This window comes from Atractosteus spatula, chromosome 27 (assembly GCF_055471065.1).
Source record: "Atractosteus spatula isolate fAtrSpa1 chromosome 27, fAtrSpa1.hap1, whole genome shotgun sequence".
NCBI lineage: Eukaryota > Metazoa > Chordata > Actinopteri > Semionotiformes > Lepisosteidae > Atractosteus > Atractosteus spatula.
The window spans coordinates 3341043-3353259 of record NC_142732.1 but is presented as its reverse complement, the minus strand read 5'-3'; the positions used below and the strand labels follow the sequence as shown (position 1 = coordinate 3353259).

General features: G+C 41.1%; 1 protein-coding gene across 1 annotated transcript; it reads right to left on the bottom strand.

The window, feature by feature from the left end:
- Positions 1-3521: 3521 nt before the first annotated feature.
- Positions 3522-8002, bottom strand: hspb1 (heat shock protein family B (small) member 1). The gene is made up of 3 exons (XM_088906817.1): positions 7381-8002; positions 5669-5732; positions 3522-4678 (listed from the first exon to the last, which is right to left on the bottom strand). The coding sequence occupies exons 1-3, from the start codon at positions 7772-7774 to the stop codon at positions 4513-4515; spliced, it is 624 nt and encodes a 207-aa protein (XP_088762943.1). The 5' UTR covers positions 7775-8002; the 3' UTR covers positions 3522-4512.
- Between the last annotated feature and the right edge of the window lie 4215 nt (positions 8003-12217).

The window sequence follows — 12217 nt, the reverse complement described above, 5'->3', positions numbered from 1 at the left end:
ACACAAAACAAGCCTTTTTCCTAAGTCTTTATAATGAAACACAAGGCTGGCACACACAGTAGTCTTTAAATGTCAACACATACAGAAGCTAAAAGTTCTCAATACTTGGGTGCTTTGTGTCACATAATTATTAAAGGGCCTGCAGGTTAATAGCAAACAGGAAACCCTAGAGAGATTAAAAACAAAACAACTTAGCTGAGGCCTTCCCAGAACAAATCTCCCATCCTACTGCCCAGTAACTCATCTTTCTGCAATTTGTGCAAAATTTGTCACTGAAATAAAAGAATCCAAAACTTACCTTTGTTTTGTTTCTTGCCAGGCTGAAATAAGGTGATGGGGATAGATGTATTTTTAATGTTAGGAATGCTTCAATCAATTTGTTATCGATTACAAAACAAATACAGTAGCATCTACTTTGGAGCTGCATGCACATGCTGTAATGCAATTTAACAAACAAAGAAAATAAAGTGCAATTTTGAGAGACTTGAGTTTCTCCTACAGGCACTTAAATACTCAGTGCATTTTGGGTATTGTAGTCTTCCCGTCCCTTCAAATAAAAAAGTGGGCTCGGAAAATACTGACCACTATGTAAAAAGAAAAGCTTTCCTAGTGAGTATGCCATCATGTGGTCACACTAGCAAAAAAAAAATACGGCTCTTTTTCTTGGATATCTAGGATTTCTCATTCCATCAGATTAATTTAAAAAAGACGAATCCTGTGGTTTTCAGACTCAAAATAATGCCGGCGTGGGGCTCAGTAGATCTGAGCTCATTAAAAGAGAAAGTGCAGGAAGCACAGCAGATAGGAGACGCTACTATAATTAGAATTCTCCTGCAGCCTGAGTGAGACAGAGCCGGAGTCCCCTGGGACACTCAGAAAGCGGTTCTACCTAGTGCCTGGCAAAGCAAAGCCGTACTCTTTTCCCAGCCTCTTTCACGGAACACAGGAAAGAGATTCACACGGAGGACCGGCCTTTCTTTCTCATTAAAAGAAATGAGCTGCCGCGGAACTACACCTTCGCACATGTGCCCGAACTGTATACAGTTTATAGATCGTATTTGTCTGTTTGATTTTGCTTAAAGGAGCTCAATAGTCATTGATTCTGCTCATAGTCTTTAGATGTTATTACAAATACATTTTTAAATCCATTTTAATCCCTCTGCTTTCATTTTATAGCAACAACAACTACTACAACAATGATAATAATAATAATAATAATAATAATAATAATAATAATAATGTGATTGGATTATACTGTATAATCTTTTATCTCTGGTAATTATTTTCTCTTTTTGTGAGAATCAGCCCTGTATTAAATGAGGATGAAGCCCTGATGGAGTTATTTATGTTTCAGAATTTTTTCCCTACACGCAGTATGCAAGATGCAGGAGGTTATCGCTCAGTCCAGGAGCCAGCCAGCGGTGTCCCAGGGAGTGGTTAAGCCCCTGGGAGCTGTGCTCGATGTTGTGACAGACCAGGAGCTGTGGCAGTGGATAGGTTTTATTTCTCATCCTGGCTCTTGGTTTCAGCTGCAGGGCCTGTGTGCTGTTCTCCACATCTCAGAACACCTCCAGGGAGGCTGTGAAGGGAGGTGGATTGGTTGACTAGCTATGACTCTACGTGTTGCCGTGGAAACTCCTTTGCTGGTATGCATGAAGACACAGAAAGCTATCGATTTTGGGCAGGTGTGTGCGTTTGTGTTTGTGCTGTTCTCTTTGCTCGGTCTAGCTTTTCATTATGTGTGTGGGAGAAGTGACCCCTCTTTTTCCTTAAATCCCTCTGGTCAGGCTGATTATGGAAAGGTAACGGTAATCCATTCACCGCAGGTGTAGAGAACAGAGGGATTTTAGGATCTACTGTATTATTTACAGTTGTTGTTGTTGCTGTTTTTACTGGGTATCTGCTATGCTCCACATTTGTCCTGAAACTGCAAAGACTCCTTCAGCTGGCTCTCCTTGTGTTGTTAACAACTAAAAAAAAAGCAAACCTGCACCCTGCTTGAATTATGCATGGAAAGTCAGCCACTGGCAGTTCCACACTTATGAACTATGGTACTCTCGTCACTCTTTCTTGTTAAACAACATACACCATTATTCCAGCCCCTAGTTCCTTACTTTTTGTTAGCCAGACCCAAGAAGAGGCTGCCATAATAATTTAGTGATTCCAAAGCCCTCACAGTAGCTGTTCCATCACCATTCCTTTGTCTGCTTAGACGGCCACACAATGCTAAGAACATTTTTATTAATAAAAACAGTGGTGTGAGGGTTCAGTGTATGTAATGGGTGAATGGAGGCTTGAGGGTCGTTTTCGAGGATCTTGGATTCTACACAAAAAGCATGATTCACGGGCAGTGGAGAAGGATGACTCAGTGACTGAACAAGGAGCTTTGTCATCTACAGTATAGAGGATAAGAAGGTTTCTGCCTTCCTGTTTATACAGTATGATTCTTGGATACTCTGGGGTTCAGACAGAACAGGATTAGAGAGACAGAATATTCTTTTTCTTAATAATAGGAGCATCTCTCCAATATAGATTAACTGCTAATGAAGACATAAGGATCTGCATTTCTGGAAGTATTTAGGCAGTTGAATAACAAAACTTGGGGTCTTTAATGTTCTTTTTAAATGCCCACTACCCACAAAAAGATGGCAGGCTGAAGTGTGACGAGTGTCGAGTGTCTGCCGTGGCTGTTATAAAATATACAAAGTGAGGCAGTGAGAACAAAATAAAAGCCACTTCCATGCATGACAGCAAAGGGAGCTGAATAATTCATCTTTTGAATCTTACTTTTTGTTACTTTACTCACTTTTTTTACCATGTCCGTTCTTTAAAAGACACAACAACCATTTTCTCGATCAGCATAGACTTGTGGTCTATGTGATTCAAATGCATTTTTTCTACCATTCCAATACTATGGACAAAATATCGCATTACCATTGCTATTGACAAGAATTGCAGGTAACTTCACATCAGCAGAAATGCATGCTTTCATATTGAAAAGAAAACTGTTCTGCATTCTTTCTGTTTGTGAGACATCAGAACAAGAAAAGAAAATTGGTTCATTTCTGTTAATTGTGGCTTCTTGAAAGAACAGTTTCGGCTGTGCAAGAGCATAGCACTGATACCCCTTTGAATGACTAGGTTCAGAAGTTTAAAAGCCTATATGCCTTTACTGCTGCATATGGCAAAATCAAAACTGTCCAAAAGAAAGTAATGAGGAAATTTATGGAGGGGGAGTCATGTGTTTGTCTGAAGTTCAATCTTAAACCAAAAACATAAGTCTGAGCCATGACATTAGACACATACAAGAAATAATCAGCTGGTATTTAATTCAGCTGCGAGTGACAATGTAACACCTTGGTGAAGAAAGCAGTGCCAAAGCTAAGAAGTCTTGTGCAAGACAACCCTTCCAGCCCTGTAATATCTGATTAAATTAAGAACAGCATTTCTCCATTCTCAATCTACTGTATGTTAAAAAAGCAGATTCTAATGATATCTTCTGAAAGAAACACACACAACTATTTTGACTTACAAAAGACAAACCATTTATTTTTCAAAATTATGGAAATACGTTCACACCCACTGAAATATAGGCCGATCTCTACTATGTGCAAACTATAGCATTTAACAGATTCCATCAAATTAAAATTGCATAACAAGAACAATGGTGAGTAGCAATTACCAAAAATAATAACAGAAGGCTATACCAAACTGGTTGTTTATTCTTTAGTCTCACGATAGAAATAAAAGCCTACTTTTCTGTACTTCTTAGAAATAAATCTCTTTTTTCCACAAAAGGCTTGTAATGTATTGTATGCATTACAATAGAAGATAAAGCACAGTTCAATACTCTAAAGCATGGGATGGAGTACTTCAAACAGGTCACGAACATATTCTGTTAATCACTTTTAATCACTGCAGAAGCATTTTCCACAAAAAAAAGACAAACTCACTGTTTAGTTCAGCTCATCCAAAGTCATATGTACTGTATTTTTTATTCCAATGACAAGGCTATCTATGCTCCTAGTATTCACGCAGGTTGGCTGAGTTTGAATGAATGACTTTGTGGACGTTGTGTCTGAGTGAAGAAACCAAGCTGCAGTTTCACAGAAGATGGCACACCAGCAGCCAGCAGAACTGCAGTGTCATAATGGAGAAACAACAATACCCACACACCAGCCAAGTCTAATCGCATTCAGTGCGCAGCAAGCAAATCCTAAGAGTAGGAGCCAGAAGTGCAAGGGGAGTATTTGGATTGTATTTTAAATTTAACTCTAAAAGAAGGATGACATTACTGCAAAAATGCAGCTTTGCAATAGCATGTAATGTAATAATACAAAGTCAGTGTGCTGGGGGGATGCTTCATTAACCGAGAAATTGAGCCCATTTCAAAAGAATGAAAAAACAACAAGCAAAAGATAGTTTCTGTTATAATATTTGGAAAACTGCTGCATGGTCAAGCGTTCAATATTAACTGCACTGCGCCTTTGCAGGGCGGTAGAGCAATGCTGGTTATTTCTTGGTTTCGACTGCAGGCTTGGCCTTGCTCTCCAGGGATACTGGGATGGTAATTTCCGCAGCCTGGATTGCCGGTTTGGGAAGAGGAGCCTCTACGGTCAGCACTCCTTCTGGAGAGAGGGAGGAAACCACCTTGTTGACGTCCACACCAGGAGGGAGCCTGGGGAGGGGAACGAGAAAGCGTTGCCGATTTCAACAAGCAAAGCGAACACATGCCTGAGGGCCCGGACATGTGATGTTGTCATAAACTGCATTCATGAACTGGACTTTGCTAGGAGGGCATCAGCTAGTCCTACTTCAAGACACAGCTTCTCTGTAAGCCTGCAGGTGAGAAAGCTGATAAATCTTGATATATAACAGCTTATAAAAAGAGATATTCAAAAACATTTTTATCTGGGGAAAAATTACATGTTTGTGGCAAATAATCAAATGGAAATGGTTTCTGACATTGTTTGTAAGAGGAGAGCTCACAAGTGCTATTCCCCTGATAAGGTTGGCAGTCTTTTGCGGGGCCACAGAATACAGTAGCTGATCAAACCCAGCTGGGAGGACACTGTGGAAAAACCCACGTGAACATGCAAACTCCACACAGACAGATTCCAACATGTTGCTCCTGTCATTTGTTTTAAAAGAGTGATTTACTGTGTACTGTAAGCACAGTGGACAGTGTTTAGAGCCAAAAAAATGCTTTCTATTTCCAACTTTTTGCTATACTCTATATACAGTATATACAGTAGATAGCTCTCCAACTTTGCTGTATCTATCTATATAGATATAAGGTTGGGCTACCTAATGGGTGTGTGTTAGCCTTGTTTTTTACTTGTATGTTAAATGATTTTCATATAATTAAATGACATTGCACCAGATGTGGGGTACTTCATAACAGTTTTTTATTATCCTCTGTGATAAGTCTCACAGCTGCCACAACAAAATATTAATGTTTAAGTTCCCTGGATTTGCATTTGCACCAGAAAAAGCGGACTTTATTTAAAACGAATGTAGACAAGGAGTAGATTAAATAAATCAAATGTCACATGAATCAATCTGTTATTTACTGTGTATAATACAAGTTTTCCACACACCAAAGACAGGCTACCAGTTTAATACAATATATATTACACATGCTTCATACTGATTTTCTAATACTCACGTGTATTTTCTGGTGAAGCATCTTGAAATGTAGCCATGCTCATCCTGTCTCTCTTCATGTTTACCTACAGGTACAAATGCATAGGTTAGGCATGGAATGTTCTCAGTTCTGAGGTTACACCAGCTTCCTTTAGCAACTGGCAATTCTCCCTTGACAGCATTATAATAGATCCCTGTGTGTCTTCCTGCTTTTAAATAGAACATTCCTATTGAAACTGAGATCCTGATAACACAGTTGTTTGCTTTGGCAACTGACTATTACTGCAAACAAGCACTGCTTGTATCACAGTGAAGCATATTCCATAGATTGCATACATTTTATATGTGCTCACGGTTACAGTTGATTTCTTTAATTTAGCCATTACTTTTGAATGCATTTGAGAGACATCACCTGAAAACAAAAATAAAATGAGTTTCATATAAATGTTGCACTTTCATTACAAATGGTCTTTTTACTTCATACAAAGTTGCAATGGAAATTATCAAGTGATTAAAAACAAATTCAGACAGTAATCTAAAACAGTAAAAACGGACTTATTACAGTAACATAACATATCACTTTATTAGCCCTATACAATTTCTTGCATTAGGAATTCATCTTTTCACAGACCCCAGCTTGCTGTCCATGAGACAGAGACAGGGAGAGAAGCTTGGGATCAGAGCGCAGGGTCAGCCATTGTACAGCACTCCTAGAGCACTGGGGGTTAAGGGCCTTGCTCAGGGGCCCAATGGAGTAGGATTCCTGTGGCAGCTGCTAGATTTGAACCAGCAACCTTCCAGCCACAGGCGCAGATCCTTAGTCACAGAGCCACCACTCCACCCTATATATTTTCATAAAAGCAGTTCAACGCTGCAAACAGTGACACACGAAGTGAAGCTTCTTAAAAACTTTGCAAGTCTGATTGGGAAATAAAACAGCCCTGGCTGGGCTAGCAGCTGACTCTGAGAGCGACAAGCAAGTGTGAGTCATCAGTGACTCAGCTGCAATCCCCAGTGCACCGATGAAGGAGACGCAGTTATTGGCAAATTTGTTGGCTTTTCAGATGAAACTATTTTTTTAACACTGCCATTAAACCAGATGTAGACTGGAACAGATGCAGATCAGCTTGCTTTCAAACACAGCTATGACCGTGGTAAAACTCAATTCATCAAGCATTCAAGTTCGGCCAGTCTCAGGGGCACAGAGAACCACTGCTGTCACCCCAGCTGCCCCCTGCTCTGAGGAGAATCCAGGGAACAGATTGACTTATTTTCATTTTTCACAACAAAGGCCAGTTCAGCAACGTTTGTTTTTTTAAAACTAGAAAGACTTTCTCACTGAGATAAACTAGATAGCATGTGTTATACCAGGTATACCGTATTCCATTCAATGCTGTCATAACTTCCATATGAAGCTGTCGACTTTCTTATTTTTTACCAATTTACTCCAAACAAACAGGCAACAGATAAACAAGCAGAAAGAAACAATGACTACATATTAATCTTTATAAGACAGATGACATGATCGAGGCTGCGCTCACGGTGAAATGAAGGAAAAAAACATTTTGTGACTTTTTTTTTACATTTTGTTCTGTTTTGCGAAGATTTAAAACCCATGAAACCAAACACCAAACAAACCCTCATGCCCGCTCGGGCACGTATCGCGGCCACGCCCCTCGCAGCGCTAGCGCCCCCAGAAGGAGAGGAGAAGACAGAGCTGCCTGCAGGACTCACCTGTGATTTCCACCACTCCGTCCTTGGTTTTTACCACCAGTTCCTCGGGGGAGAAGTGGTTGACATCCAGGCTGACTTTCCACTGGTCCTGGGTCTGCTTGATCTCAGACATGCCGCTGCTCAGCTGGCGGGAGAGCGCGCGGGCGTAGGGCGACATCGCCGGCCCCTGGGGCAGCGGGCTCACAGCGCTGGGGGCCCCTGCTTCGGCAGCTGGGCCCACAACTGAGGGGCGGATGTAGCCGGGCCAGTGAGTGCTCGGCCAGTGGTACCAGTCCTCGGTGAGGGCTGGCATGCCGAAGGACTGGTCGAAGATCCGGTTGCCATGGAACCAGTCTCGGAAGGGATCCCAGCTTGGGCCGCGAAGGAAAGTGAAGGGAATGCGGCGCTCGGACATGTCGGCGAGGAACGTTTTAGGAACGGGGATAGACCACCCTCAGAAAGTTTTGCAGTTCTTTGCTCTCCTCTGCGCTGTTTGGAAGAGCGAGTGCTCTCAGTAGTAGTTGGCCGTGGGCTTTATAAACTTCTCCTTCACTGCCCGCCTCTCACCCCCCCTTCATATTTATAGAAGAGACTAGAAAGTCTATTCATGGAAGACAGACCACTGGAAAGGAATTTAGTGTTCGAAGACCGGCCCCCCCCTGCTGGAGAACACACTGTGTTTAACCCCCGGCTCCAGCCAATTGTAATCCCTTGCCTGGTATTACAGCCTGAAAGAGGAATCTGGTGTGAACCTTGCCAACACTCCTCTGTTGTAGCACGGCAGAAGCGGTGATAAGGAACAGCACTTCAGTAACTGCTGGAGCTGCTCCTTTGAAATGTATCATGAGGAGGGACTGCCATCACTGAAACCCGAACTGGTCCCAGAGACGTGATTTCGAATGTGCTACAGCCTGAGAACTTCAAAATCTACCCTGGTTCTTCAGAGCTTTTTCTGAAAGTATGTTGTGGTAATAATTGAGGCTCTTTGTGGTTTCAACCCAAATCACTTCTAAGTCATCTACTGTAGCAGTTTGTCTCAACATGCTACAAATGGGGCACCTGAATGCTAGGAGGGGCATTATTAGTGTAGGAAACAACTAAACACCAGTGCTAGGGAGACCCAATGAGTTCCTGACAAATGTCATTCTAATGACGTTTTTACAAACCTTCTGAAGAAAAAAACAAAGAAGCTGGAAAACTGACAGCAATTTTTCCTTTCTAAGCTGAGGTTTTCAGAAAGAACATGTTGTTTTGGAGGGGTTGGCAGTAGGTCACACAGGTGAAGTTGCTTGTGAAGGCCTTGCGACAAGCACAAGCTCACTAAAATAAATCTAATACCTAATGTCATTTTCCCAGGACAGGCCTGGTTCCAAATGTCTCCATGCTTCAGCTCCCCAGGGTGTGACAAAATTTGTCTGAGGAGTTAACAGACTAGAAGTGACAGCTGAGAGGCTAGCTCAGGCCTCACTGGGTTGAGGATCTTGAAAAGCTGAACGACAGAAGTAATAACTCAGGCTTTCTTGTCCTATTCGCACTGTATATTAATAAGCTAAATATCACTGAGCTATTCATCTGAAACAATATTTTTTCAGGATTCTTTCACCCAGGGGGTCTTGACAGGAGTAGTCAACAGTATGAAGAAAGATGAGTTTTACATTAATTTTGAGCAGCTGATACTAATAGGTATAAAATATGTCAGGCTGTTTTTTCTCTATAATAAGATTTAATATTCATTCGTAGCAAAGGAGTATAACACAGCTGTCATCTCACTTTACTTTCTTCCCCAATATGTTTTGAGATGTCTGATGGTCATAATCAAACACTTCGGATCTGTATTACTGTATATCTAAACAGCAACATTCGGCAATGGATTAAAACATCTTCATTTTAAATATCGAAACTCATGTGAATTAAATATAGTCTCATTATTCTGACAAACCTCTAAAACAGTTATTCTACTATAGTGTATTGTATAACGTATATTATCCTTCAATTTTATTTTACAGACTGTATAAATCAATATACAGTATAACACTTCCTTTTCGGTGGGATATACTTTAGAAGGTTCGAGATGAATTAAAAAAATCAACACTAACGTTTTAATTTCAGCCTTACGACGTTACTGAGTTCGAATTCTGCTGTCCAATGATTTTCTTCTAATCGTTTTTATGTAAAATCACAATGGCTCAATTTCTGATGAAACATTTAAGGGAATTATTCTATAGCTAAAGTGACAGGCGGTTCAATAAAAAATGAAATTCAGCACAATCTTCTGCGCACCACAAATCTCAACGACAGTGATCTGCGATGGGTCTGTATATTCGTACAAACCCCCTTTTATTAATATTAGTTGAGTGATATCATATAGTCATACTTTTAACATTTAGCGAAAATCAAAATTATTTCTCTCATTAATTTAACTGAGGGGCATAACTGAGAAAGTAACGAGAATATTCTCGAGATTAAGCTAAAATTAACGGAGGTGTCATCATGTTTTATTCTTGTAAGATACATTTACACTCGAGGTTCAGCCAGAAACCTCCAGCCTCGGATTCAACCGGAGTTACCAGAATATTCCATCACTCGTGTCTGAAACCAAAGGGATTTCATCACCCAAGCGAGGAAAAAGGGAGGAAAAACAGGGTCGCGAGTGCCCTCTATGGGATGAATTCGTTTTAAAGAGAAACTCACATAATTTATTTGTGTGTGCAGTTTGAGCAGTATGTGCCAAGTGTAAAACCGTAGTCTTATCACAGACTATCGTTAATCTGCCAGAGGACTGAGAACTGCTAATTAGCACGCATAATAAGCGGACCCTTTAATTTGTTGTTAGTGTTGTTGCTTTGAACAGACAAACACGGGGGAATGTACCGTACCAGTGTGCGCTGATTGCATATGAACATTGTCGTTTAGTTTTTGCTCAAGACTCATATAACAACCCTCAATTCCATCCCATTTTTCTAAAGGGGATGTGCTACTGTGTAGCATTATCTATTTTACAATACCTGCCCCCCAGACCTCAAAGTGCCGGTTTCGTTATGAAAATAATACATTTAATTTCGTTCTTTCCCATTAACCGATTGACGTTATATAATGTAAAAAAACAACAACAACAACAACAACAACAACTGTGTTCTTCAACGAGGAAACTCGGATCCCCCGTCTTCCAAATTTAAAATATTGTTCTTTTCGCGGAATGAAGCTCGGTTTGAACACAAGGTTGACGCAGTAACGAGTTAAAGGGACTTCACTGCATGTCGATGCAATGCTGTAGCGATTGTAGGGTGGAGAACTGCGCATGCCGGCGAGGGTGACGGGCCAGCGGGCGGACCCTCGTACAATTGTCGAGCACATTGTTTCTTTTGGAAGCACTGGCCAAGTAGGAGGGGGAAGATAATTCAGCATGCGAAGAGCTGCGATTACAGTCCAGTGTTGATAAGAATGAGTGACCCTTAGTAAATTACCTGTATTCTTTTCAAAAAGGTAAATCCAGTATTTCCATGTATTTTCTTGCCTGTGTATAAATTCAGTTGACTATCTTATTATTCACACCTGAAGAAGGCTCCACGGCCGAAACGTTGTGTTTTCTTTCTTCTCTTTTCAGCATGGAATAAACCTTTCCTTTGCAGCCTACGCATGCTGACGCAGCTGCCCGCCTGAACTATCTTATTATTTGACTGCTTAATTGTAATACTTCTAAACTGGTTCAGAGGGATGTTATACTCTAGGTGACTGTAATTTTAATGAAGTGAATGGTTTCTGTAAAAGAAACCTCGAGAAAAGTCCTGTATATGTCCTGTTTTACTGATTTCAGTTTAATTGTTTAATAACTACTCGCACTAGATTAAAAACCAGACACAGGGCCCTCCAAGGACGGAGTATGAAATCGCTGAGATGCAGGGTCATAAACTAAAATGTTCTCTGCCAGGACCTCCATCACACGTTACTGGTGAGTTTAATTAACACAGGCGATTGTGGAAGTGCGTAGTGGTGTGCACTGTTACCTCGTGCCACGGGGGCCCTGGTGGAGTTTGCATGTTCTCCCTGTGTTCACATGGGCTGCTTCTTTCTGCTCCAGTTTCCTCCCACAGTCCAAAGACATGCTGGTAGGTTAATTGGCTGGTGGGAAAACTGGCCCTGGTGTGAGCGTGTGTGTCAGTGTCTGCCCTGAGAGGGACTGGTGTCCTGCCCAGGGTGTATCCCGCTTTGCTTGCTAGGATAGGCCTTAGCTTTCTCGTGACCTTGTATTGGATAAATCAGTTAGACACTGGATGGATGGAAGGAATAGTGAAAGTCACTCTTACCTTCCCACAGGCTGTGTGGCTTCTCGGGCTTTTTTGTCGAAGAAAAATCTACCCGATTAGCATTCCAGAACTACAAGAGGAAACCCACAAAGAGAAAATGCAGGTAAACAAAGGCCCAGGGAGAGTTTTTCTTTTTAAAACTGTTGTGAGAATTTTAGCACAATTTTACTTTGAGGTAAAACGATGGAGATGTTCTCAGTGGTATACAAAGCCCTGAAAACAAACAAACACACAACAAAACAACAGCCAAGTTCCCATTGTTATGTTGTTTATTGTACCGTGTATTAACTAGTACACTACAGCTACTGACTTTTATACAATCCAAAGGTGAACGTTGTTGTTCTTTTTTTCACATAATTTGCTTGTTGTTTTTTAACTCGGGTTACATTTTAAATGTAACATTCAGAGGGGGACAGAGACTGAAACAGACGAGGAAGACTGAAGGTTCCCTGATACACCACCAGCATTCAAATCAGTACAAAACTGAAAACACATTGGAAACGCATTGTCTGTACATGGACAGCTCTCCCTCATTGCTTTGTACAAAATGACAA

Bases quoted from the DNA above. Each gene is read 5' to 3' on its own strand.
- hspb1 (XM_088906817.1), bottom strand. From the start codon at position 7,774: ATGTCCGAGCGCCGCATTCCCTTCACTTTCCTTCGCGGCCCAAGCTGG. The intron at 5,733-7,380 runs GTGAGTCCTGCA...TTGTACCTGTAG, and splicing joins CGGAGTGGTGGAAATCACAG to GTAAACATGAAGAGAGACAG. The intron at 4,679-5,668 runs GTGAGTATTAGA...TCCCCTCCCCAG, and splicing joins TGCTTCACCAGAAAATACAC to GCTCCCTCCTGGTGTGGACG.